This window comes from Lytechinus variegatus, chromosome 3 (assembly GCF_018143015.1).
Source record: "Lytechinus variegatus isolate NC3 chromosome 3, Lvar_3.0, whole genome shotgun sequence".
Lineage (NCBI taxonomy): Eukaryota > Metazoa > Echinodermata > Echinoidea > Temnopleuroida > Toxopneustidae > Lytechinus > Lytechinus variegatus.
The window spans coordinates 22,548,738-22,572,807 of record NC_054742.1 but is presented as its reverse complement, the minus strand read 5'-3'; the positions used below and the strand labels follow the sequence as shown (position 1 = coordinate 22,572,807).

At 36.2% G+C, this 24,070-nt stretch overlaps 1 protein-coding gene across 1 annotated transcript in view; it reads left to right on the top strand.

Moving 5' to 3' along the window:
- Positions 1–6,025: 6,025 nt before the first annotated feature.
- The window catches only part of LOC121410521 (26S proteasome non-ATPase regulatory subunit 6-like), a 29,504-nt gene continuing 11,459 nt past the window's right edge, over positions 6,026–24,070 (top strand). Inside the window, exons 1-2 of the mRNA XM_041602671.1 lie at positions 6,026–6,233; positions 23,698–23,903. Of these exons, the coding sequence (XP_041458605.1) occupies positions 6,089–6,233; positions 23,698–23,903 (351 nt within the window). The 5' untranslated portion in view covers positions 6,026–6,088. The remainder of the gene's footprint in view (positions 6,234–23,697; positions 23,904–24,070) is intronic.

The window sequence follows — 24,070 nt, the reverse complement described above, 5'->3', positions numbered from 1 at the left end:
AATCAGCTCGCGCTACGCACTCGCATCAATTGTTTAGTTAGATAGCCATCCAGTTCATGATAGCGAAATAATGTTTAGAACGTCCAGTAATCACCTCGGGATATAAAAAAAAATCAGCTCGCGCTTCGCGCTCACATTATTTATTTGGTGAGATATCATCTTCATGACCCAATAATGCAAACAGCTACATGTAGTTCTTAACAGGTATACTTTTTTCTATTTCTTTTTCGAGTTTCAAGACTATAGAGTATCCCAAAGGGAGCCCCCTGTCTACACCGGAGAGACAGGACGATGTCTGGACGGTGTCGTTAGAAAGGACGGGATCATGCGGTAACCTGTAAGATACGATAGTCTTTATGATGATAATAATAATAATAAAAAAGAAAAAAAAAAGAAGGAGAGGAACGATTTTTTAAAGACACGTCGAAAAAAAGAAAAGAAATAATAGTTGGCCTAACGAGTTGGCGATAATAGTCAAATATGACTGGTCGCCATTAATTTTCAACAAACAACAACAACATTGACAAAAATTAGCTCACGCTTCTCGCTCGATTTTGTGAAATAGGCAAAAAATGTGTGTTGCCTCCAGGTTATTTTGCGTCCTCCTTTGTTTAAAATCATGGTGCCGATATGCATAACATTTGCCCCTAAAAGTTCTACAACCGAAAAAATATGAAAGGAAAGGAAGATGTAAGATATGTTATTTTCTGAATTGTAAAAATCATTCTCAGAGTTCGATTCTCATAAAAATGTTATATTTTTCTCGCTCACTTCGCTCGCTCGGATAATAAATTTAATGTATTGTGTCCGGATAATTAAACATTTTGAGCAATGTTTGTGATCCAGAAAAAGATGAGTATCTAACAAATAATTACTGCGAGCGCGATCAGCGCGATATATATATATTTATATACGTTATAGTCTGATCGTAAAAGGGAGCTGTTATAAGGACAGTTTGCAGTTTGCAGTTACCCATAAAGACGATACATATTTCAACAATGAAATAATGCGAGCACGAAGCGCGAGCCGAAAAAATTTGACGAAGGCCGACCTAAAAACTGGACATCCTAAGCAATTTTTGTAATCATGAACAGGATAGGTATATAACTATACAATTAATGCGAGCGCGAAGTGCGAGTAAAAACAAAATTGAGATTTCAGACCTAAAACGGGGCATTCTAAGCACTATCATTATGAACAGGATATGTATACAATTGATGCCAGCGCGAAGCGCGAGTGGAAAAAAAACTTTGATTTCAGACCTAAAATGGGACATTCTATTCCTATTTTGTAAATCAGGAAAGGGTGGGTAATTGGATGTCTTCCTACATTAATAATGTGAGCGCGAATTGCGAGCAAATGTTTTTTTTATATTCTGATCTGCATGAATTTTTTTTTAAAGCACGTTTTATATAAATAAGCGTGAGCTAAGAATACTTGACATTTCGATCTGAAAAGGGTAAATTTAGCTTAAGCACTGTGTAGGAAAATTCTGAAGGGGCGGTTTCCTACAAAACGTTGTTCATTTTCATTACATTTGTGTCATTTATCATTTCAAGGGGGTGCTGCCTATGGAAAATAACACACGCAGCTCCGTCCCCCAAGAAAAATGTTGGGGTGCTTCACCCCCAGCAGCCACGCTTTCCAGGACCATGCCTTATTACAAAATATGAATCAATATTTTTATGATGGGTGTATAAATACTGTGTGCGAATCATCGGTTGACACAGTGTTGAGTTTAATTCGCTTAGCCAAATTCAATTTTACATTTCTATATTCTTTTGTTTGCTGATGTGGTTTACGGTACATGTGGAGTGTTATAGAAATAGTGGATAGAAGAAGAGTAGAAATGGATAGGCGAGAAAGTGGAGATTTGAGAGTAGAGTATTCTTTCTTGAAAGTAGTCCTGAAAAGGACTGTAAACCAGAAGGAATTGATGAGTGAGAACAGCTTGAGTAGAGCTGATGAGGAGATACTGGCTTGAGTCGGCGAGTAGAGATGATGAGTAGTAGAGAGACTCGACGCTTCGGACAGTCAACCTGTCCGAAACGTTAGCACTTTGTGGGAAAAGATTTATAGATATGGAAAGCCAATAAAGTCAACTTTCAAATGACACCAAAAAGTTGGAAACTATTCATGCTTGAGCGAACATTGCCCACTGAAACAAAGGGTATGAAAATTAGGCCATTTATCAATAAATCAACTCATTCAATGTGCAATGTGATTAATCAACATTCATTTTTTTCAATAAATTATTTTATTAATCATCATAATCAGTCAATTTCTTGGTAATCTTTCAATGAAAAATGACCATCAGCCACCGGTCACTTGGCAGTTCAGTTTTGAATGGGCTACAATCCAGGAAGTGAGACAGAGAGAGGGAGCCTGGGCAGTGGCGTACCGTGGGTCACGGCATTGGGGGGGCACCAGCAAAAATTTCGGGTCACTTAGGGAGCGCGCGAAGCGCGCTCAGTTGTCAGGTATACTGACCTAATAGAGATATTTTAAGGACATGCAGTGCCATCAAACGAATATGTATCTCACTGATTAAATAATGCGAGCGCGAGCTGAAAATTTTTGATATTGAGGGCTAAAAATTGACATTATAAGCGAATTGTTTTGTAATCATGATACTTAACTGTCTCGTTAAACAAACAATGCGAGCGCGAAGCGCGAGCTAAAATTTTTGTATATACTGACCCTAAACAAGGAAATTTTAAGGATTATATTTTAGAATCCATTAAGAGTATAAATATCTCACCATAGTCATCTAATGCTATAGTGCCATCCTTTGCTGATTTTGTTAGAATTACATCTAAACACAGTCATGAAGCACCTTTTGTAGTCATGTAATCATGATTACCATACGTATCTTACTAATCAAATACTGCAAGCGCGAAAGCGCAAGCTGAAAATTTAGGAAATATAGACCTGAAGAGGGGCATTCTAAAGGTTGTTTATAGGAATTCTCTCAGACCATACTTATTTGACTAACCAAATGATGCGAGCGAGAAGCGCGAGCTGAAATTTTTGTATATATTGACCCCAAACATGGATATTTTAAGGATTATAGTTACGAATCCATTAAGTCAGAGTATACATATCTCACCATAGTAATCTAATGCAAGTGCCAAGCGCTTGCTGATTTTGTTAGAATTACATCTAAACACATGGAGCACTTTTTGAAGTCATTGTAATCATGATTATCATAAGCATCTCACTAATGAAATACTGCGAGCGCGAAGCGCGAGCTAAAATTTTTTGATATTCAGATCAGAAAAATTGACATTTTAAGGACTGATTTTAGGAGTTCATGAAGAGCAGAAATCTCACCAATCCACTAATGCGAACGTTAGCACGGACAGGAAATGTTTTATATTAAGACCTTAAAATAGGGCAATAACTTTCAGTAGTCATAAAAAAGAAGAATATATTACTACTTAAAACAATAATAACTCTAATTGCGAGGAAATATATTATTTTGTTGTACATTGATTTGAAAACGGGAGGCTTTAGTACAGCAGTTTTATATATCTCGTTAAAAAGTCTATGTGAGCACCAGGAACAATGAAGATACAATTAAGCAAATAATGTTTCATAAAGTTGTGAAAAATGCTTCTTATGTTATATAACATAATATAACACTATGATAAACAACAATTTCTTCTTTTCCCCACTACGTTTCTCTTCCTTTTTCCCTCTTTTTCTCCTTTTCCCCGTTTTTTTTTTTTTTTTTGCCAGCCGATTGGGGGGGCACGTGCCCCCCATGCCCCCCCGTAGTTACGCCACTGAGCCTGGGAAATGGAGGTGGAGGGGTAAACATTACTTTTACTTAAATTTGTAAAATGACACAAAGAAGAGGAATATAAGTTTTACCATATCTCGCCCTCTTGCTTGTAACAGGTACCATCACATTACTCTGACTCTCACGAACATACTGCTGAAGTCCACAAGATGAATATGCTACACATAAAATACCAATTCCTGTTCACTCATGCATTAAATTTCAATTCAGTAACTCATGAAAGTTGCGTAAGAAACCAAAACTTATCTCATTCAACATAACCATCAGCATCAGGCGCGTAGCCAGGGTGGGGCGGTGGGGGCGGGGAAAAAAGAGAGGAGAAAAGGAAAAGGGAAGGGAGGAAAGGGAAGAAAGGTAGCTTTGTGTTTTTTCTTTTTATTCTTTATTTTTTTCTCAAAAGAGAAACTCCTTCACTCTTCTTGCTCTAAATTACTATATGAATTTTGCTTCCGCGCTGCGCGCGGTTAAATGACAATATTGAAGTTCTCCATTCTTCCCCCACCTTAACCCTGTTTTTCCACCTCAGCTATGTGCTTCTTGCCAGTTAAAGTTAAAATTGTATACATTAGGGCATGAATTTGAGTAAAGTTAGGCCGAAGTAAATATATGAAGTTATCTTTTTTTTTCAATTGATCGCGCAACTTCTGGTCTGGTCGGCTCCGAGCGGGTAAAATCTTTATATCAGTTTCTGCCGTCACCTCCATAAAGTCAGCTTCTCCCGCTTTTCAGCTCATTACTATAAACAACCATAATTTGGGGGCAAACAGGTTCATAATTTAAAAAGAGGAAGGTATGGAATTCGTGTCGTATTAAATAAAAAAGTACAATATTTTTTTTATCAAATTGTATTAAACTTCATGTCATTTCCCTGTATACATTCATCTCCTGTCCTGTTTTGCGCCCTCAGTTTGAAATTTTGAATGACACTTAAGTTTCTTTATATTCAAAATGAAGCGCTTCAGGATAAGTAAAAAAAAAAAATCATCCTTTATTATATAGATAGATAATTTCAATAAATCACAGAAGTTTCAACTTTATGCGCACTATTTTCCTTGTAATGAAGTTCATTAATCTTAGAAAATCAATTGAATAAGAGACGATTGGGTATTAGAGATATTTACATTTGATGAAACGTCCGCCCTTTGAAATTTCAGAGTTTCATTGCTCTGCGCGGGGAGGAATATCTTCCTCTACCAATCTTCTCCTCTGTTTTGCGAGTTAAAAGTATGCACTGATGCTAAATTGTTTGTAATCAAATCTGATCTTTCCAAAGAAAGTTTCAATATATCTTTGAGAATACCCTTTTCTCGGGACCCTTTTTATGGCAAGAAAAATTGATAAAACACTTTAGCTTCCGCGCTTCGCGCGGAGTTATCATTTTAAGTTCCTCCATTGTATACCTCTTTTGTGTGTTCACAATCACTTTTGAAAATAAGGTTCAAAATCAACCGAATTGGAGGTACTAGAGACAAGAGAAACGGCTCCTTTTCATTTTAATTTATGAAACACTAAAAGCTTCGCGCTTCGCACGGGAGGGGGAAACTCCCCCTCCCTGCACCCACCCCCTAGGGAGCGCGCTTCGCGCGCTCTGTAAGTGTTGGCACGCTTCGCGTGCATTTACCGCCCCCTCCAAAATGAAATCCTGGCTACGCGGTTGATCAGCATTGTAAGTTCCAAAAGGACTAACCTCTCAAAAGTTGCAAGGAAAATTCCTGCCCAGCCCAGCCGCCAAGCTTAGTCTCTTAGGAGGAGAGAAGGGGGGGGGGGGGTATATAGCGATGGATATATGATATATATTTTTTTATTTGGCAGCCATTTCAAAAGTGTATAGTTTTTTGGGGGGACACACTCTAGTTTAAGTCTTGTTTTATCATTTTTGTCTGTTTGTGGGCTGATATACATCTTTGTGGTTATTTCCATGCATATTTTACATTATATTTTTACAAAAGGCCCCAATGAAAACCATGTGTAAATAAATAAAATAAAATAGATAAATAAATGACTAAATAGATAAAATAAATAAATAAATAAATAAAAAATGAATGAATGAATAAATAATTAAATAGATAAAAATATGATAACAAAATGAAATAAATAAATACATGTAAATAAATAAAATAATCCCCGAGTCTTTCTTTTTCTTCTTCTTTTTTTAAATTTTTTTTTTTATCTTTCTCTGTATAGTATCAGGCCACTGTACTGGCGCGCGCCGGAAATTGCGCATGCGTCGAAGCAAGCATAGGATGTCGATTTGGTGAATTTCTATACAAATTTACGGACAAGATGCCTTCGGAAAACTTCGAAGAAGAGGGTCTTCAGAAGAACCCAGACTTACAGATAGCGCAGCTTCGATTTCTTTTAACATTAGACAGTCATAAGAATGACAAGAAAACGAAAGGTGATCTTTTGGCAGCGATTGAAAAAGAAAGTAAGTAGATTAAACCGTGTTATTGCTTTGTCATTGGATATCGTACGTAGTCCCGTTCGTAACAAAAAAAGTGTGTTCTCATGCATGGTTCTAGAGGGTAGCCTGGACTCTGGAGGCGTCTGGGGAGCGACACCGCAATACTTACCCACTCACACATTGTACGAGGTTAGTATGTACTAACCTCGTACAATAGACTGTGTTTGACCCTGGATTTCGAAGTAGTCGGCAAACATCGCTTCATTGCTGAAGTAATATTTGCCGAAGCTCCTTCTCGCTACGCACCGGGGCTCTTGCCGGTAAGTAGCAAGAGTTTTTTTAATATAAAATAATAATAAAATAATAATCCGATAAAAAAAAGCACATTTTGCTTACCTCGGCCTCGAAAGTGACTTCGCTTGTCTCTTCCACGGAAATACAAGGAAGCCCGTTGGTGGCGCTAATAATTTCACAACCTTGATTCAGCTCCTCGGTAATTTTAGGAGTACCTTTAGAATCCAATGTCATGAATCGATTACAAGAGCAACCTCCTATTCCTAATTGTTGCTGCCGTTGTGCAATGATAGCAATTTTGTCGCCCTCTACGTTCGTGAACGAATAAATAGGGAGATGGATAAAGGATAGGGGGGGGGATAGCCCCGTAAGGAGTACGGGTACACGACTTGTCCAATATGGTTGATGCCCGGGGGTTGATGTATAAGAGAGAGTGGCAGCAATATTAGATGTATAATGAGAGGACTTATAAAGGGAAGATTTATGAAGGGATCAATGAGGGGGCGCGTGATGGAGGACATGTGCAAAGGTATATAATCATGTTGATGATGTTTATGTTTTGGTTAAGGACACCCATGGGTTCATATCGTCTCGCGAGTGAAGGATTATCAGTCATACGCACGCGACACACCACTACACTTCGAAAATACAGTGGGCTTTTGCCCACATAAAATATTTTGTTTAAATAAACATTCCACATGCATCCTGCTATGACACTTACCGAATCATTTAGATCCTTCCGTGACTTCTCCTTGAAGTTTCTTTCTAAAAATATGTATATTTTCTTGATCTTTAGTGAAGATTTTACGGAGATAGAAATCAGACAGCGTTGATATCAATTTTCTCCTGAAGAGGGCGCGCGATTTATATTCATATCAAAGACACGACAAGGGAAAGAATAGGCACCTACACTATTTTACACGCATATCGACGCAAGGCATTACGCAAAGTCCGTGAAGTGTCCAATCTTTTCATTGTATAGACTTTGGTACACCGTATACGTATTATTGACGTTCGTCAAAGCTTGTACTGCTGGTTTCTTTCCAGGCACGTATATTATTTTCATTTTTTTTTTATCAGTCATCTTTTTAAATTAATGCAAATGAGTGTTATCATCACCAATAATAATCATTAATTATGTTTTTTGAAGGCATTTCATTAATTGGTGCCAATAATTAGTAAATTAATCATGAGGATTGCGCATTCAAAGAATTTAGATACAGTTATAAAATTACCGAGGAGCTGAATCAAGGTTGTGAAATTATTAGCGCCACCAACGGGCTTCCTTGTATTTCCGTGGAAGAGACAAGCGAAGTCACTTTCGAGGCCGAGGTAAGCAAAATGTGCTTTTTTTTATCGGATTATTATTTTATTATTATTTTATATTAAAAAAACTCTTGCTACTTACCGGCAAGAGCCCCGGTGCGTAGCGAGAAGGAGCTTCGGCAAATATTACTTCAGCAATGAAGCGATGTTTGCCGACTACTTCGAAATCCAGGGTCAAACACAGTCTATTGTACGAGGTTAGTACATACTAACCTCGTACAATGTGTGAGTGGGTTAAGGAATGATATACGTTGATATGTATACAGGGATACTGGGAGATTTTTATGTTATGGATATGAATACTTATACTTGGATACTATTGGATACATGGATACTTGGATACGTGGATACTTGGATACTATTGGATACATGGATACTATTGGATACATGGATACTTGGATACTATTGGATACATGGATACTTGGATACGTGGATACATGGATACGTGGATACTTGGATACTATTGGATACATGGATACTTGGATACATGGATACTTGGATACGTGGATACATGGATACTTGGATACTATTGGATACATGGATACTATTGGATACATGGATACTTGGATACTATTGGATACATGGATACTTGGATACGTGGATACGCGGATACGTGGATACGTGGATACTTGGATACTATTGGATACATGGATACTTGGATACGTGGATACGCGGATACGTGGATACTTGGATACTATTGGATACATGGATACTTGGATACTATTGGATACATGGATACGTGGATACGTGGATACGCGGATACGTGGATACTTGGATACTATTGGATACATGGATACTTGGATACGTGGATACGTGGATACGTGGATACTTGGATACTATTGGATACATGGATACTTGGATACGTGGATACGCGGATACGTGGATACTTGGATACTATTGGATACATGGATACTTGGATACGTGGATACGCGGATACGTGGATACTTGGATACTATTAGATACATGGATACTTGGATACGTGGATACGTGGATACGTGGATACGCGGATACGTGGATACTTGGATACTATTGGATACGTGGATACGCGGATACGTGGATACTTGGATACTATTGGAAACATGGATACGTGGATACTATTGGATACTTGGATACGCGGATAAACTGATACGTGGATACTTTGGTACTATGAAGGAACATCAAGGAGTTCCTGATACTCTAGAACATGGAAGCCACATAAAGAAGTACATGATACTAAAAGAACTTTTAGAACGAAGCATCACACACCCTAATTACCCTTTCTGCCAGATAATTTACATCGTTTTTAATTTGTATTTTTCTTGAGAGAAAGATAGAAAAGGGTATACTTTAGTGAATTGTTCCAAATTGGCTGTTCTCTTTATAGCGAAACATGTATCAATTGCCTAAGCCCATATTATTACAATTTGACCTATAAATTTTAATCCTTTTTAGAATTGATTTTATTTAATTAAGTTGATTTCAGTAAACAAAACATAAATAAACTATTTGGATTATTACAGATTTTTCAGTAAAGGCTAATATAATAACATGTACGAATATGCAGCTTATAAAAGGTGAAGTCTATACCCAAAAAATTATTGATTTGAATCAGTAGAAAAATAAGTAACAAGCCAATTTCATAAAAAAAATATGTAAAATAAGAAAGTTATGCCTTTTGAAGTTTTTGCATATATTACGCAAACCAATTACAAGTGTACAGCTCAGTGATAAGTAATAAGACACGAGCAACAGATAACAACAAAATAGTAAGAAAGGGGATATTAAGAACGATATACCACACTGAGACGTTTTGGTTATATTGAAATAACCAATCAATTTCAAAACATGTCGCATAGAGACATATTTGACATGGTTACAATTCGACGATTAATTTCACCCCGTCCTGCTTGTGATTGCAAAGAGACACATCGTACAGGGCCTACATCACAATCCCTTTTTTAAACAAATTAATTTCATTCAGGGCTATGTCTTGTTGCGCTTTTATCTCGTTGTTTAAAAAGCGCTAAAGAACCAATTTTACTTAAACGCTTACAGATTCGGTCATCGGATTTAAGCAGTCATTCCTACTCCCTGGGTGTATCTTAGCCATTCGTCAATGTGAATGTCTCGTTCTGATTATGAATTATCTAATATGAGTCGTTCTATTTATCATTTTTAACTTAAAACTAGAGATTTAATAGTTCAAAATTGACCTGATAATTATTTTTTTTGTCCGATTTTTTAAGAAAGATGTGAATAAGAAGTAAAGGAGTGAATATAAAGTTTTGTGAATGAGTTATTGCATGAATGGCATACATTGTATAATTTATTTTTTTCAAAAATTATAGAAAGAATGAACTTGATGAAGAGAAAAGGAAAAGAGGGAGAAGAGAATGAAGAAAAATAGGAATAAGAAGTAAGGGAGTGCAATAAAATTTTTGTGAATGAGATACTGCATCATTGGCATATAAATTACTTATTTAAAAAAAATTATCTTCCTACTTATACATCCAGAAGACTTTCAAAAGAGCATGGAGTACTATAGAACTGCATTTGTAACAGAACATCGGCATGCAATGACGCCTTTGATATAATATTTCGTTTTGAGCACAAATTGGATTTGACTTTCATTGGTTGGTTATTATGTGAATGTCTCGTTCTGATTATGAATACGAATAAGTATTAGTCCTATATGACTCGTTTTATTCTTAATTCTTTATTATGAAATGTAATTTCTAATATACCTAGATAAAAATTGAATAAAGTGACCGGTTTATGAAAAGACATGACTTTCTTAGCGCTATTTGAAGTGGTGAAGAGGAATGTTATCTGACTAAACTTAGTGATTCGAGTGCAAAGCGCGAATAAAAATATGTTATAGGGCCTATTGGCTTGCGATCAGAAATTTCATATTTTAATCACGTTTTGTATATACACAATCAGTCCGAAGCGCGTTTTTTGTGTGGAAATCGTATTTTGCTCCTGTGTCCCGGCGTCCCGACAAACCCTTCCCGGGACGCCTATTTGTCCCGTATTTCAGAATATTGAACAAAATGTAGTTAATACATTTAAAAGTGGCGAATTTTCATTAAATAACCAACAGCTGACGAAGCAGGGACAACAATTAAATCGATAACTGTAAACTTTTGCAAGTTCTGCGGTGATTTCTTGCTAACCTAATACATTGCAAACGAACTGGCCTCCTGCCTGTGTGTGGCAGGCTACTAGCTAGGCATGGAGGATCGAAGCAAATTCTCAATGGTGCAAACATCTCACATGACAGTTTTTCCACCAAAATAATCACAAAATCGGCGGGAAATTCTTATAATTATACTATGGATTCTCAGATTAATGATTTGGAGATGTAATCGGAGGAACATGTTATTGACTTTTCATAGATCTAGTTGTTTCAGCTTTCGTTTTGAGTCTTGGTGTGCACGATGCCGCGATGTTTCGAAAATCTAATTTTTAAGTTTGACAATATATTTCACTTTGAAATTTTATTCATTTCTAAAACATTTTATGTTTAAAATTTTGAAAATACATTAAAAAACACCAAATAAAATTATGATTTTTATTAGATGATTGGATTTTTTTGTTTACTTGAAGTTTGAACTTTCCCTTTTTCTCTATTTTATATATACCCTATCCTTTCTGCTTGCCTTTTTTGTTCCATCTATCTTTCTTTCCTAGCGTTTTCTTTTCTCTCTCTCTGTCTGTTCATTTTTCTTTCTTTCCTTCTTAATCATTATACTTTTTTATTTCCTTCATTCTTTCTTTCCTTATAATTACCTTGGCATCCTTCTCTCTTCGTCTCCTGTTTCTTTTCGTTCTTTCTCTCCTTCCATTATTTTCTCTTTTTTCGTTCTCTCCTCCTAGCTTCATTCTTCCCTTCCACTCTTTATTCCTTTCTTTATTTTTCCCTTCTTATTCTTTTCCCTTATTTTCACTTTCTTTCTTTTGTTTCTTTCTTTCAAAGAATGAAGGAAACATGTTTATTTCCTTCATTTTTCTTTCCTCCTTCTTTTTCTCACCTTTCCCCCTTTAATTCCCTCCTTTATTTTGTCTTTCAGACATTTAGTAATCTTCCCTTCCTTCCTTTCTTTCTTTCTTTCTATATTCATTTCAAAGAATGACGGAAACCTTTTTTTATCTCTTTTATTATTTCTTTCATCCTTCTTTTATTCTAACTTTGTTATTTTTTCTGTTTTCCTTTATTTTCTTTCCTTCCCAATCATCTCTTTTCTTTCTCTCCTTCATTCTTTCGTTCACCTTCCTTCTAATTATTTATATTTTTTTTCGAAAGTCTTATAATTATACTATGGATTCTCAGAAGCCCACACTGTGTGGGCTTCTTTGTTGATCTTATTGTCCCGTATTTCATTTTGTGAAATCTGGTCACCCTGGACTCTCCCTTCCTTTCCCCCTTTTCCACAAACATCCCAGATGCCCGGCCGTATCCTCGTATCCACGTATCCGCGTATCCTCGTATCCGCGTATCCTCGTATCCATGTATCATCGTATCCATGTATCCACTTATCCTACGTATCCACGTACGTATCCCAGTAGTATCCACGTATCCTCGTATCCATGTGTATCCACGTATCTTAGTATCCATGTATCCACTTCTGTCTCAAAGACTTATTAAGTATAAAGTTCTGAAAAAGTACGTCGTATCCATTGTTTTTCTCGTTTTAAAATCTAGAGATTTTTGTAATCGATTCATGACATTGGATTCTAAAGGTAAGCCTAATTTTATAACTGTATCTAAATTCTTTGAATGCGCAATCCTCATGATTAATTTACTAATTATGGGCACCAATTAATGAAATGCCTTCAAAAAACATAATTAATGATTATTATTGGTGATGATAACACTCATTTGCATTAATTTAAAAAGATGACTGATAAAAAAAAAATGAAAATAATATACGTGCCTGGAAAGAAACCAGCAGTACAAGCTTTGACGAACGTCAATACGTATACGGTATACCAAAGTCTATACAATGAAAAGATTGGACACTTCACGGACTTTGCGTAATGCCTTGCGTCGATATGCGTGTAAAATAGTGTAGGTGCCTATTCTTTCCCTTGTGTCTTTGATATGAATATAAATCGCGCGCCCTCTTCAGGAGAAAATTGATATCAACGCTGACTGATTTCTATCTCCGTAAAATCTTCACTAAAGATCAAGAAAATATACATATTTTTAGAAAGAAACTTCAAGGAGAAGTCACGGAAGGATCTAAATGATTCGGTAAGTGTCATAGCAGGATGTGGAATGTTTATTTAAACAAAATATTTTATGTGGGCAAAAGCCCACTGTATTTTCGAAGTGTAGTGGTGTGTCGCGTGCGTATGACTGATAATCCTTCACTCGCGAGACGATATGAACCCATGGGTGATACTTACCCGTGTGTTAAGAAACTGAGACTCCACTCACGCGCATTTGGGCAGCCCTAGCTTAGAACTAAGCTTTCTTTCCGTAAAAAATCTTTATTCTTATGATTCAATAAATGTTAATGAATATATAATTACTCTTAAATCGGTACTCACCGGTTCTTTTCTTGAATTTTCTGCCAAATTCCCACGCTTCTGGCTTCAATTCTGCGATGGATTCTGTTGCCATAGACAGCTACACATGCAACTCTATTTATAAATGGAGCGCCCCTTACGAGAGTTGTTAATGCCGCGGAAAAATTGTTAGGCATTTTGGCCTGTGGTCAAGGCGTTCTTTTGTTCTATTTTTTTTATAGGTATGAGATCGAAATCACAGCGACTATTCACACTGTTCCATAATGATTCCGAAAGGAGGTGCAGCACCCCCCACCCACATGGGCGCAAATCCCAGGGGGACACTTCCCCCTAACCCAAAATAGTAGGGGCACATTATCAAATGTCCCCCTACTATTTTTGTTCTTTTATATATGATGGAAAGAAATAGGCCTACATCATTTAAATCGAAGTAAAACATGTATTTTGGACGAGACGACCTTCTTTTGGGGGTGATAAACCTTCCTTTTTTTTTTTTTTTGTTAGTTTGTTTTTGTTTTTTTTTGCCTGTTTTCCAGCCCCTGGTCCCCTACCTTAGATTTCCACCCTTGCCTCCCACTACTCTTGATATTGTTTGCGAATCTGTTTTGTAAATTAAAGGGGAATTTCACCCTGATAAAAAGATGATGAAAATATGAGAAAAATCATTTCAAAATATCGATGAAGGTGTTATTTGACAAAAAATGGAGTTGATAGAATTTAGAATGCTTGATTTATCGTGACGTCTATAACGAGCAGTTGCTCTATCCTAAATATAAAATGCCCAAATTTCCCATTTTTAATGGTCCGTAACGACCCACTTTTTTCTTTTTGATAACAAGTATGAATTGATATAGGCCTACTAAAATGTACCATAAAAATCATTATCATGTATTTCTTGACATTTCATTTACTTTTTTACCATAATAATAGCTGCTTGCAAAGGCCTACGCCGTCACAAAAAAACCCGGGGCCGGGGGGGGGGCACTTACATTGACGAGTGGATACCATGCGCGACCAAAAAAAACGTAAAAAGGATGTCCTTTTCACGATAGGGCACGTTACCTACGTAACGTGATAAGGGTGTCAAAAACACAAAAATAACGAAAAAAGGGTATCTATTAATTCGCTAGGAAAACCGTCGTGTTTAGGGTCTAATTTGCGGGGATGATAAAACAAAATCAAAATGTTTTATAAAGGATGTCCTTTTTGCTCCAACACTTCGTGTTTAGAGTCCGATTTGCGCGAGGTGTAGAAGGTGGGGTCATACTAAACCAAATAAGGTAAAGTCGACGACCGAAGGACCCGTAACAATAAAACATTCCTGTACTTGTTTAGGGGTTCATTTCAGGGAATATTTGCCAAGAGTATCGTTTTGTTTCCAATACTTGTTAAGGGTAGGGTTTCACACGCCAATACTTGTTAAGGGGTGCATTTTCAGAATATGGAAATTACGTGTTTGGGGTGCTTTTCGAGACCCCATGGTCGCGCATGGTATCCACTCGTGAATGGAAGTGGCCCCCCCGGGCAAAAAAAAAAATCTTACCTTTGAAAAAGATTGGTGGGGGATGGATTTTCCTCGAACGCATACCAATTTTTTTTCTGCTATTTTCATAATAAACTTTAAATGAATTCAACTTTGCACTACTTAATTTTTTCAAAGACAAAATAACAAAATTACATCTCGTCATCATCATCATCACCACTATCATTAGCATCACCATCATCATCACCACAACCGTCACCACAACCATCATCATCACCAAGATAATTTTCATCATCGTCATTGCCATCATCATCTTTTTTTTTTCTTTATTTTTTCCCCATCCCTTCTTCTTTTTTTTTTCTTCCAATATTCCTCCTTTTTTTAGAGCGGCACACCGTCATGCTCCCTCACTGATTATCCGCCTCTATATGCTTGGTGTTGTATAAATTGGCGGATACCTGAATGAAATACTGAAGAGAAAATAAGGAAAGGGAAAAAGTAAGAAGAAAAAGAAGATGAGGAGAAGAAAAAAAGAAAGCCAAACAAATGAAACAAAACAATGTCAAAATTTCGTAATAAAGTCTTCTACATGTACGTCAGTTTAATAATGATGTTTTCATTGAAATGAGAACAAAAAAGAATTGAAACCATAGGCGGCGGAAGCGGGGACGTTCCCCCCTAAATTTGTTGTTGACCTTTTTTTTTTGCTTGTCAATTTATTTTCCTACGTCCCCCCTAAAATGTTTGGGTTGAGAGCCTTTTTTTTTGCTTGTCAAAATTTTTTAGGTTGTCCCCTCCTAAAATTTGGGGCTTCCGCCGCCAATGATTGAAACAGGACTACATTATAATATAGTGTAAAGAAATAGAGGGAAGCTCCGAGACAATAAAAAGGTTGAAAAAGAAAAAAATGTGAAAACACAAAGCTCTCACAACATGAGCATAATAACAAATAATAACAAATAAGCGAGGACAAGTAGCTGAGGGACCCCCCCCCCAACTCTCTCTCTCTAGTTATCTATCTATCCGACTCGATTATATAAGAGAAGAATTTACTAATCAAAATATTATGAGCAAAAAGCACGAGCTGATATTTTTTATGAATATTCAAAACTGATAGAGAGACGCAATCGAATTATTCGATTGCGACAAAATTGATGATCTGAGAATTTATTGTTTTTAGGAATTCATTAAAAGCATAAAGTTGATCAGCATTAAAATATGGCAGGCGCAACGCATGAGCTAAAGCTTTATAGGCATACACCGATAAAAAATTTTAAGTATTTTTGGTAATCATGAAAAAAATTGATATTTCATGAAAGAAAGCTCAAATCCCGAGGAGGAATATTCTTATATGAATTGACTTTAAAAAAAACTGTGGTAAGCCCCATTTAATATTTGATTATAAGTCGAATAAAACAGTAAAAGCTGACAAACGTTCGCATGATATTTGGCAACCTCCCCCCCCCAAAAAAAAAAAATAAATAAATAAAAAATAAAAAAAAGTTTTTAACTATAACAATGATCGAAGGTAATTTTGTCTCGCGTAGAACTGGTCAAATGAAAAAAAGATTGTCACTAAAAAAATGAAGGTAATTTTGACCCACGTAAAATTTGGCGAGCCCCCCCCCCAAAAAAAAAGGAAAAAAGGTTTTAACAAGCAAAAAAAGGCTAAAAAGGAGAAAGAAGAGACAAGAATAATTATGAACGAAATATCCCCATTACAAATAATGCTGTGATCATCATAAGGGAGGGGTCGCATAACTAGTATGAACAACGTATTTAATTCCAAAATATTTACTACAAATCTCAATAGGGGGATCGGGCAGAAATGCTCAATCCCACCCTCCACCCCCCCCCCCCCCGATCCGCCACTGATTCCAATCAATAATGACATTTATCTGCAATACTGATACTTTGGAATCAAGATACTGAAGATTGATACGATTTACATAAATTATGAACGTCTGACAAAAAGATAATCTACCGATCACCTGACCGATCAGCTGACCAGTTCGCGTATCACTTCGGAGTTGATCACTCGTCGCAGCTGTGTGGAACGCTCACCGAAAATCAACAAAAAGGGCCTGAAATGTAAGTTTAATGATAATATATTTTAATTTGAACTACTTAATTAATACTTTTAATGTCTCCCCAACAAATGAAAGTCATATCACGTAACTCCAATTTGTATTAAGGCGTACATTTACCAAAGTCTTGGGTTGGAAATCAGAACAGCATTGTCTAACCCATATTTTTGGGTAATGTCGCCTATGAGGTCCATACATGTTAATGTTTGGACCTCATTGGTACTAGGAGTGGCCTGGAGGCGTCTGGGGAGTGAAAGTTTAATACTCTACGTATATCACTCCCCTAACGCCTGGATTTGCTTTACATGCCTCTCAGTGGAGGCCAGGATTACCCGTGTTGAACCCAGACCTAAATCACCAATTTTATTTTTTGTTTTTCGCCCAAAGTTATGTAGGCCTACATGGGCCACCCATGGGTTCATATCGTCTCGCGAGTGAAGGATTATCAGTCATACGCACGCGACACACCACTACACTTCGAAAATACAGTGGGCTTTTGCCCACATAAAATATTATGTTTAAATAAACATTCCACATCCTGCTATGACACTTACCGAATCATTTAGATCCTTCCGTGACTTCTCCTTGAAGTTTCTTTCTAAAAATATGTATATTTTCTTGATCTTTAGTGAAGATTTTACGGAGATAGAAATCAGTCAGCGTTGATATCAATTTTCTCCTGAAGAGGGCGCGCGATTTATATTCATATCAAAGACACGACAAGGGAAAGAATAGGCACCTACACTATTTTACACGCATATCGACGCAAGGCATTACGCAAAGTCCGTGAAGTGTCCAATCTTTTCATTGTATAGACTTTGGTACACCGTATACGTATTATTGACGTACGTGTGTGTGTGTGTGTGTGTGTGTGTTTGAGTTTTGTCAGACGTGTATCAATCAGATATGATTATTTACGTCTGGGACCGACCTTTAACGTCACCATCCGAAAGACGTGACCAGGGCTCGAACCCGGGGCTTGAACCTCTGCATCAATTTGTAACTTCCCCACAGCTTGGATTACAGGCGCACGCCACAACGCCCAGTTAAAGCTTGTACTGCTGGTTTCTTTCCAGGCACGTATATTATTTTCATTTTTTTTTAATCAGTCATCTTTTTAAATTAATGCAAATGAGTGTTATCATCACCAATAATAATCATTAATTATGTTTTTTGAAGGCATTTCATTAATTGGTGCCCATAATTAGTAAATTAATCATGAGGATTGCGCATTCAAAGAATTTAGATACAGTTATAAAATTACCGAGGAGCTGAATCAAGGTTGTGAAATTATTAGCGCCACCAACGGGCTTCCTTGTATTTCCGTGGAAGAGACAAGCGAAGTCACTTTCGAGGCCGAGGTAAGCAAAATGTGCTTTTTTTTATCGGATTATTATTTTATATTCAACAAACTCTTGCTACTTACCGGCAAGAGCCCCGGTGCGTAGCGAGAAGGAGCTTCGGCAAATATTACTTCAGCAATGAAGCGATGTTTGCCGACTACTTCGAAATCCAGGGTCAAACACGGTCTATTGTACGAGGTTAGTACATACTAACCTCGTACAATGTGTGAGTGTACATGGGCAAGTTTTAGTCTTGAGGATGCAATGATGATGATTTTTTTAAATATGTCATATATTTCTTCATCATTGACGTCTTGACACTCTCTCCATATTGCCTTCAGCGAACGACCAAAACAAAGATGGATTCCCCCCAAAAATCCATCCTTTTAAACCGAATTAAAGAGCATTCATTTAATTTTATTAATTCTTACACCTTCCTACGCCTAATGCGTAGGAAGGTTTTAAATATTACTATCTAAAAATGTAAAAAAATGAAGATTTCTTACCTAACTGATGCCGCGTAGACCCCTCGTTCCACATGTAAACAACGGAAATACAATAGCGTCGACCCTTGAACCGCTTATGTATGACGTACTTCCGGAAAGCAATGCCGTCTTAACGAACAATTTAGAGATAAAAAATCTTATTTAACAAATGTTAAAATTCATTTTGTGATCATAAATAATTCATCTTAATATATTTAAATTATTTATGATCACAAAATAAATTTTAATATTTGTTAAATAAGATTTTTTATCTCTAAATTGTTCGTTAAGACGGCATTGCTTTCCGGAAGTACGTCATACATAAGCGGTTCAAGGGTCGACGCTATTGTATTTCCGTTGTTTACATGTGGAACGAGGGGTCTACGCGGCATCAGTTAGGTAAGAAATCTTCATTTTTTTACATTTTTAGATAGTAATATTTAAAACCTTCCTACGCATTAGGCGTAGGAAGGTGTAAGAATTAATAAAATTAAATGAATGCTCTTTAATTCGGTTTAAAAGGATGGATTTTTTGGGGGAATCCATCTTTGTTTTGGTCGTTCGCTGAAGGCACTATGGAGAGAGTGTCAAGACGTCAATGATGAAGAAATATATGACATATTTAAAAAAATCATCATCATTGCGTCCTCAAGACTAGGCAAGTTTTATGTTTACTCCCATTTTTTTATAAAACTTGTTTTTGTTTACATAAGTATGATGGGCCCCAAGTCTGCGCACCTAACAATTTGAGTTAAGATTTAACATGAATTTCTTCTTATTTCACAAAATCTTTCAGTTGATAATGTTCCTTACATCATAAATGAGTTAGTGTGCCAAATATCTCATAAAAATTTGAAAGAAATATATGATTTTCTTGGAAAAAACCTCGGGCAGTCATTTTCAGATTGAAAAAAAAAATGTCTGCGCACTCATTCACTTTGCTCACGATTCGGGGATTTTGATGACAAAAGGCTGCATTTTGAGACCATCACATGGAATGCCCTGAATTCATTATTTTTCCACCATTTTGAGTCGGATTTTTTTATGAATCCCTGTCTATGCATTGAATGTGCAAAGTTCGTGCTCGTTGCGTATATTCTTTTACTAGAATTGCGCAGATACGCGGGTGCGCAGACTTGGGAGACCGCGCAGACATGGGGGAACTGACCATACTTTTGGGTAAAAAGTATTAAAACTGAAAGAAGTTAAGAGCAAGAGCATTCACTTACCCCGTCTGTTTACTTCGCCATTTTTATTTCTTTTGTTATTGATACCTAGATACAGTACGCGTGCAGAGCTGCAACTTAGATTTAAAAAATACTTGCATTTGCCAATTAATATCACGATTCGTAAAATATTTGTTTCGGTTGATAAATATAAAGTAATTTATATGATATTTATTGATTAAAACAAATATTTTGCGATTCCTGATATCTATCGGCAGATGCAAGTATTTTTTAAATCCAAGTTGGCAGCTCTACTGCCAACTGTTTTATGCTCATACTTTTCAGTGTGGATTCAGACACCCTAGTAGTATCTCAATGACAATTTGAAGAAGAAATGAAAAAAAAAGAAGTAACAAAAGTTAAAATAGATTATTCCTTTAGACCTAGTCCAAGGGTCTAAATCAAGAAAGTAAAAAACATGGGGAAAAGGGAAGAAAGGATTGAGGGAAGAAAGGATTGAGGTTATAAATTCTTTTCTTAGGATTGGAGAGAAAAAAGTTCTATTAAAAAATATGAAGCCAGAAAAGAAAGAAGGAAGGGAAGCCAGAAGAAATAAGAGCCTGAGGGAAGGAAATGATAAATCTTTGAAAAGGAAGAAGATCATGAAGAATGAATGAAAGCAGGTCAACGGATGAATGAACATGTTTTAAAAAAGGAAAGAAAGAAATAGAGAAGTAAAGAAATATAAGAACGTTTAAACAGAGAAAGAATGGAACTAAATAAGAAAAGGAATGAAAACAGAGAAGGAAGGAAGAAAAAAAATGAATAGAAGGGAGGAAAGGAGTGTAAACTGAAGATAGGATAAAAAAGGAAGAAAACAAAAAGGGACCCAAAACTTAGAGCCAAGGCAAAGCAAAGTAGGAAGGATAAAAAAAGTAAGAATGAAGAATGAAACCAAGAAAAAAGAAAGGAGTCAAATAAGAAAAACAAAAAGAAAGAAGGAGGAAGTTATGTCTTATCCAAAAACAAATTAAAAAAAATAATTCTTCCCTACTCAAAGTCAAACTTACATTAAAAACATAGTATTACCCACACAAATGCATGTATGGGACTACATTGTACTTGCCAAAGATGTATTTATTGCGTGTTGATACAGACAATATCATTTGAAACTCTATTTTTTTTTAGCTAAAACAAAAGTGAAGAAGAGATTAGTGCAGTGAAAATTTTACTTATACACTAGTCCATATGACCCTAGTACATGTATTAGCCATCATTTTGCTTGGGTAACAGATTGTGATGCCCCCATGGTTCATGGTTTGAGGTGACCCTACAAATGCAAGATATCAATATTTGATATCAAAATGTTGTTTTAGGTACAATTACCCTTGTTAATTCCATTTTGAAGTTGGGGTGATATTTATCATCAAAATACATGTAAGAAGGGCGGTTGTGACGTTAACTGCAAGTGACTCAATAGTACTCAGAAACAAAAGACTCTGTGATGCTGAATTCTTGTTATACGATGCTGCATGCATTAAGTATACCATCAAACACACCATCAAGCATGCTAAATGTGTAGTGTAGCATAAACAAACAATAAGCATGCAGTTACATTAGATTTACCTGTATGAAATAAATAAATGTAAATTGTATTGCACAAATTTATTGTGACATTTGAATCTTGGATAAATATTGTTTTCTGTAACTAAATGTACTTTCTGTCATTGTGTTCAGACAAAGAACCTTGAATGAACCTGCCAAATATATGTGGCTAAATAAACAAAAACCTTGACTCTGTCTCATTTGTCTAATAATTTGCATTGTCTTTCTTATCAACTAATGATACTTAAAATCAAAATTACCTTGGCTCTTTACTATCTTAAATGTCATTGACTTAAACTATAACTTTACTCAAACCATTATGTATATCTTGCATTTCACCAAAGTTACTTGAAATATGCAATGCTTAACTCGGGGAATTCACATCCCTCAAACTGGCTTTTAAATTAATGTTAAATATAAGCCTGAGTCATATCGATTATTTTGTAAACCGGTGTTCGACAGCTTAAATTCGATCGAACATCAATGCATCGACAGTTTGGCGGAGAAATCAAGTAATTTTTTTCAGCTCCGTCGCATCGAGTCACAATCACACACGTAAGTACCCCGGTACCGGCGGCGGGGCACCACGCTCTTATCACCCCGAAACTACCGGCGTGCTATAGCTAGCCAACCGGTGCCATACCGCGGAGATGAAAATGAGCTCTGAATAAATAACAAAAAACATAATTTCTCGGGATGGCCATGTAAAAGTGAGCCCCTAAATTTATATTTACTGTAATATTCCGCAATTGTCACACCGTCACGATGTTCGAGAATTAATCCAGACATGATTTTATTTTTCAAGAATGAAGTGCGCTGGCACAGCTCTCAGCCAGATCCAGCTCAGCTGCAGCGCGCTGCCCAATTCTATACGATGTCAATTCACAAATTGAAACAAAATACCAATTCACAAATCGAGCTCTTAATTCATATTTATGATTATTTTATGTAAATTAAAGTTAAAATATTACGATTAAATAATGTTCTATGGTCTTAGCCTTAGGAAGAAATGTTTTTTTTTCTTTTTAAATCATATCCAAGCAGTATCATCGGGAGTATCATTTTGGTCTTTTGATGCAGTGCGCATGCGCGATCTCGATGAAGAAATTTCATTCATGATTAAATTTCATCATCAGGCATAAATTATCTCGGCCGTGCACGCGCGAGTAAGACAAACTTTGATAAAAATAAACTTCAAATAATGGCAAATAATCGGGTCATAAACAAATGAATTGTTTCATTTTGGGGAATATAATTCAAGTGAGTAGTAGTTTAGTTAGATATTGACATTTTGCTATTTTGATGATTTTTGTACGAAATGAAAAGTCATTATTTCTTTTCTTTTTTTTTTCTTTTATTTTCTTTGATGCACCGAATTTGATAAATCTGCATCGGGCCTCGATGCCATCGATCGAACACCGATTTTAAAATCGATTCGACTCAGGCTTAGTTAAATAATACATGTTTACTGTATCTATAATGCTGGGACCCGGGCTGGGCTGGTATTCGGAGACCGGCGAGTTGGAGTGGTTTTTCCTGGGTCAAGCTGGTCTGTGGATTTTTAGAGCAAAAACAGCAAAGATCAGAAGCTGTTACGTCTAATAAATACCAAATAAGCAGCGAGATATTATGACTATTTACCTCCATGAGTGTACTGAGGTTGTATATTTTCCCCAAATAATCTGAATTAATCGATCATTAACATGAATTTCAGCCACATAGAGCATCGGAAACTGCATTATTTTGGCTTCAATCTTGCCGTCTTTGTTTGAATTGTTAGTCAGATTTCGCCAAACAAACACAGAGGGCAGGAACAGGTTTGTTGACATCGTGTATGCCATATTTAATTGCTTTTGGATTGTCTAAAACAAACCTGAACCCCTATTTATTTTGCATTAAATTTAAATCATAAACTTTTCCCAGTTCAGTATACTATTAGATTAGGGTTAATGAAGCCCCAAAATAATCAATGCCTTTACAACATTATATAGGGTAGGATGACATAGTTTAGCTTATTTCACCCATTTGTTTGTAGCTGATCATGCACTGATGTTTTTCCTTTTATAAATGGTTGGTTGTCAGGCATTTAGGTATTATGACTTGTGCAGAAAATCCTTGATATACAGTGAGACAGTCTAGTATTAATCAAAATTTGATTGTTCATTTCATTTTTACCTAAATGAAGGTATGGCTCCATTTTATGAAGATGTATGCAAAGAACTTGGCTGGAAAGTAGATGCTTCTCTCTTGAAAACGATGAAGGAGAAAAATCAGACAGAAATGAAGAAATTAGATGAAACACTGGAAGATGCTGAACAGAATCTCGGAGAAACTGAAGTCCGGGATGCTCTTTTAGCAAAAGCAGAATTCTTCTGTCGGATAGGAGATAAGGTAGGTAGAGTGTTTGGTAGTATGAGAACTAGAGTTTTCATTGTAAGGAATGATATGGTTAATTGATTTACAAATAACCCTGTAGAATGTAGTGTTGTGCTCAGTATTTTGTAGGATTATCATTACAGAAAATCCAGAGAAAATTCTTGTGGATTAATTTACATCTT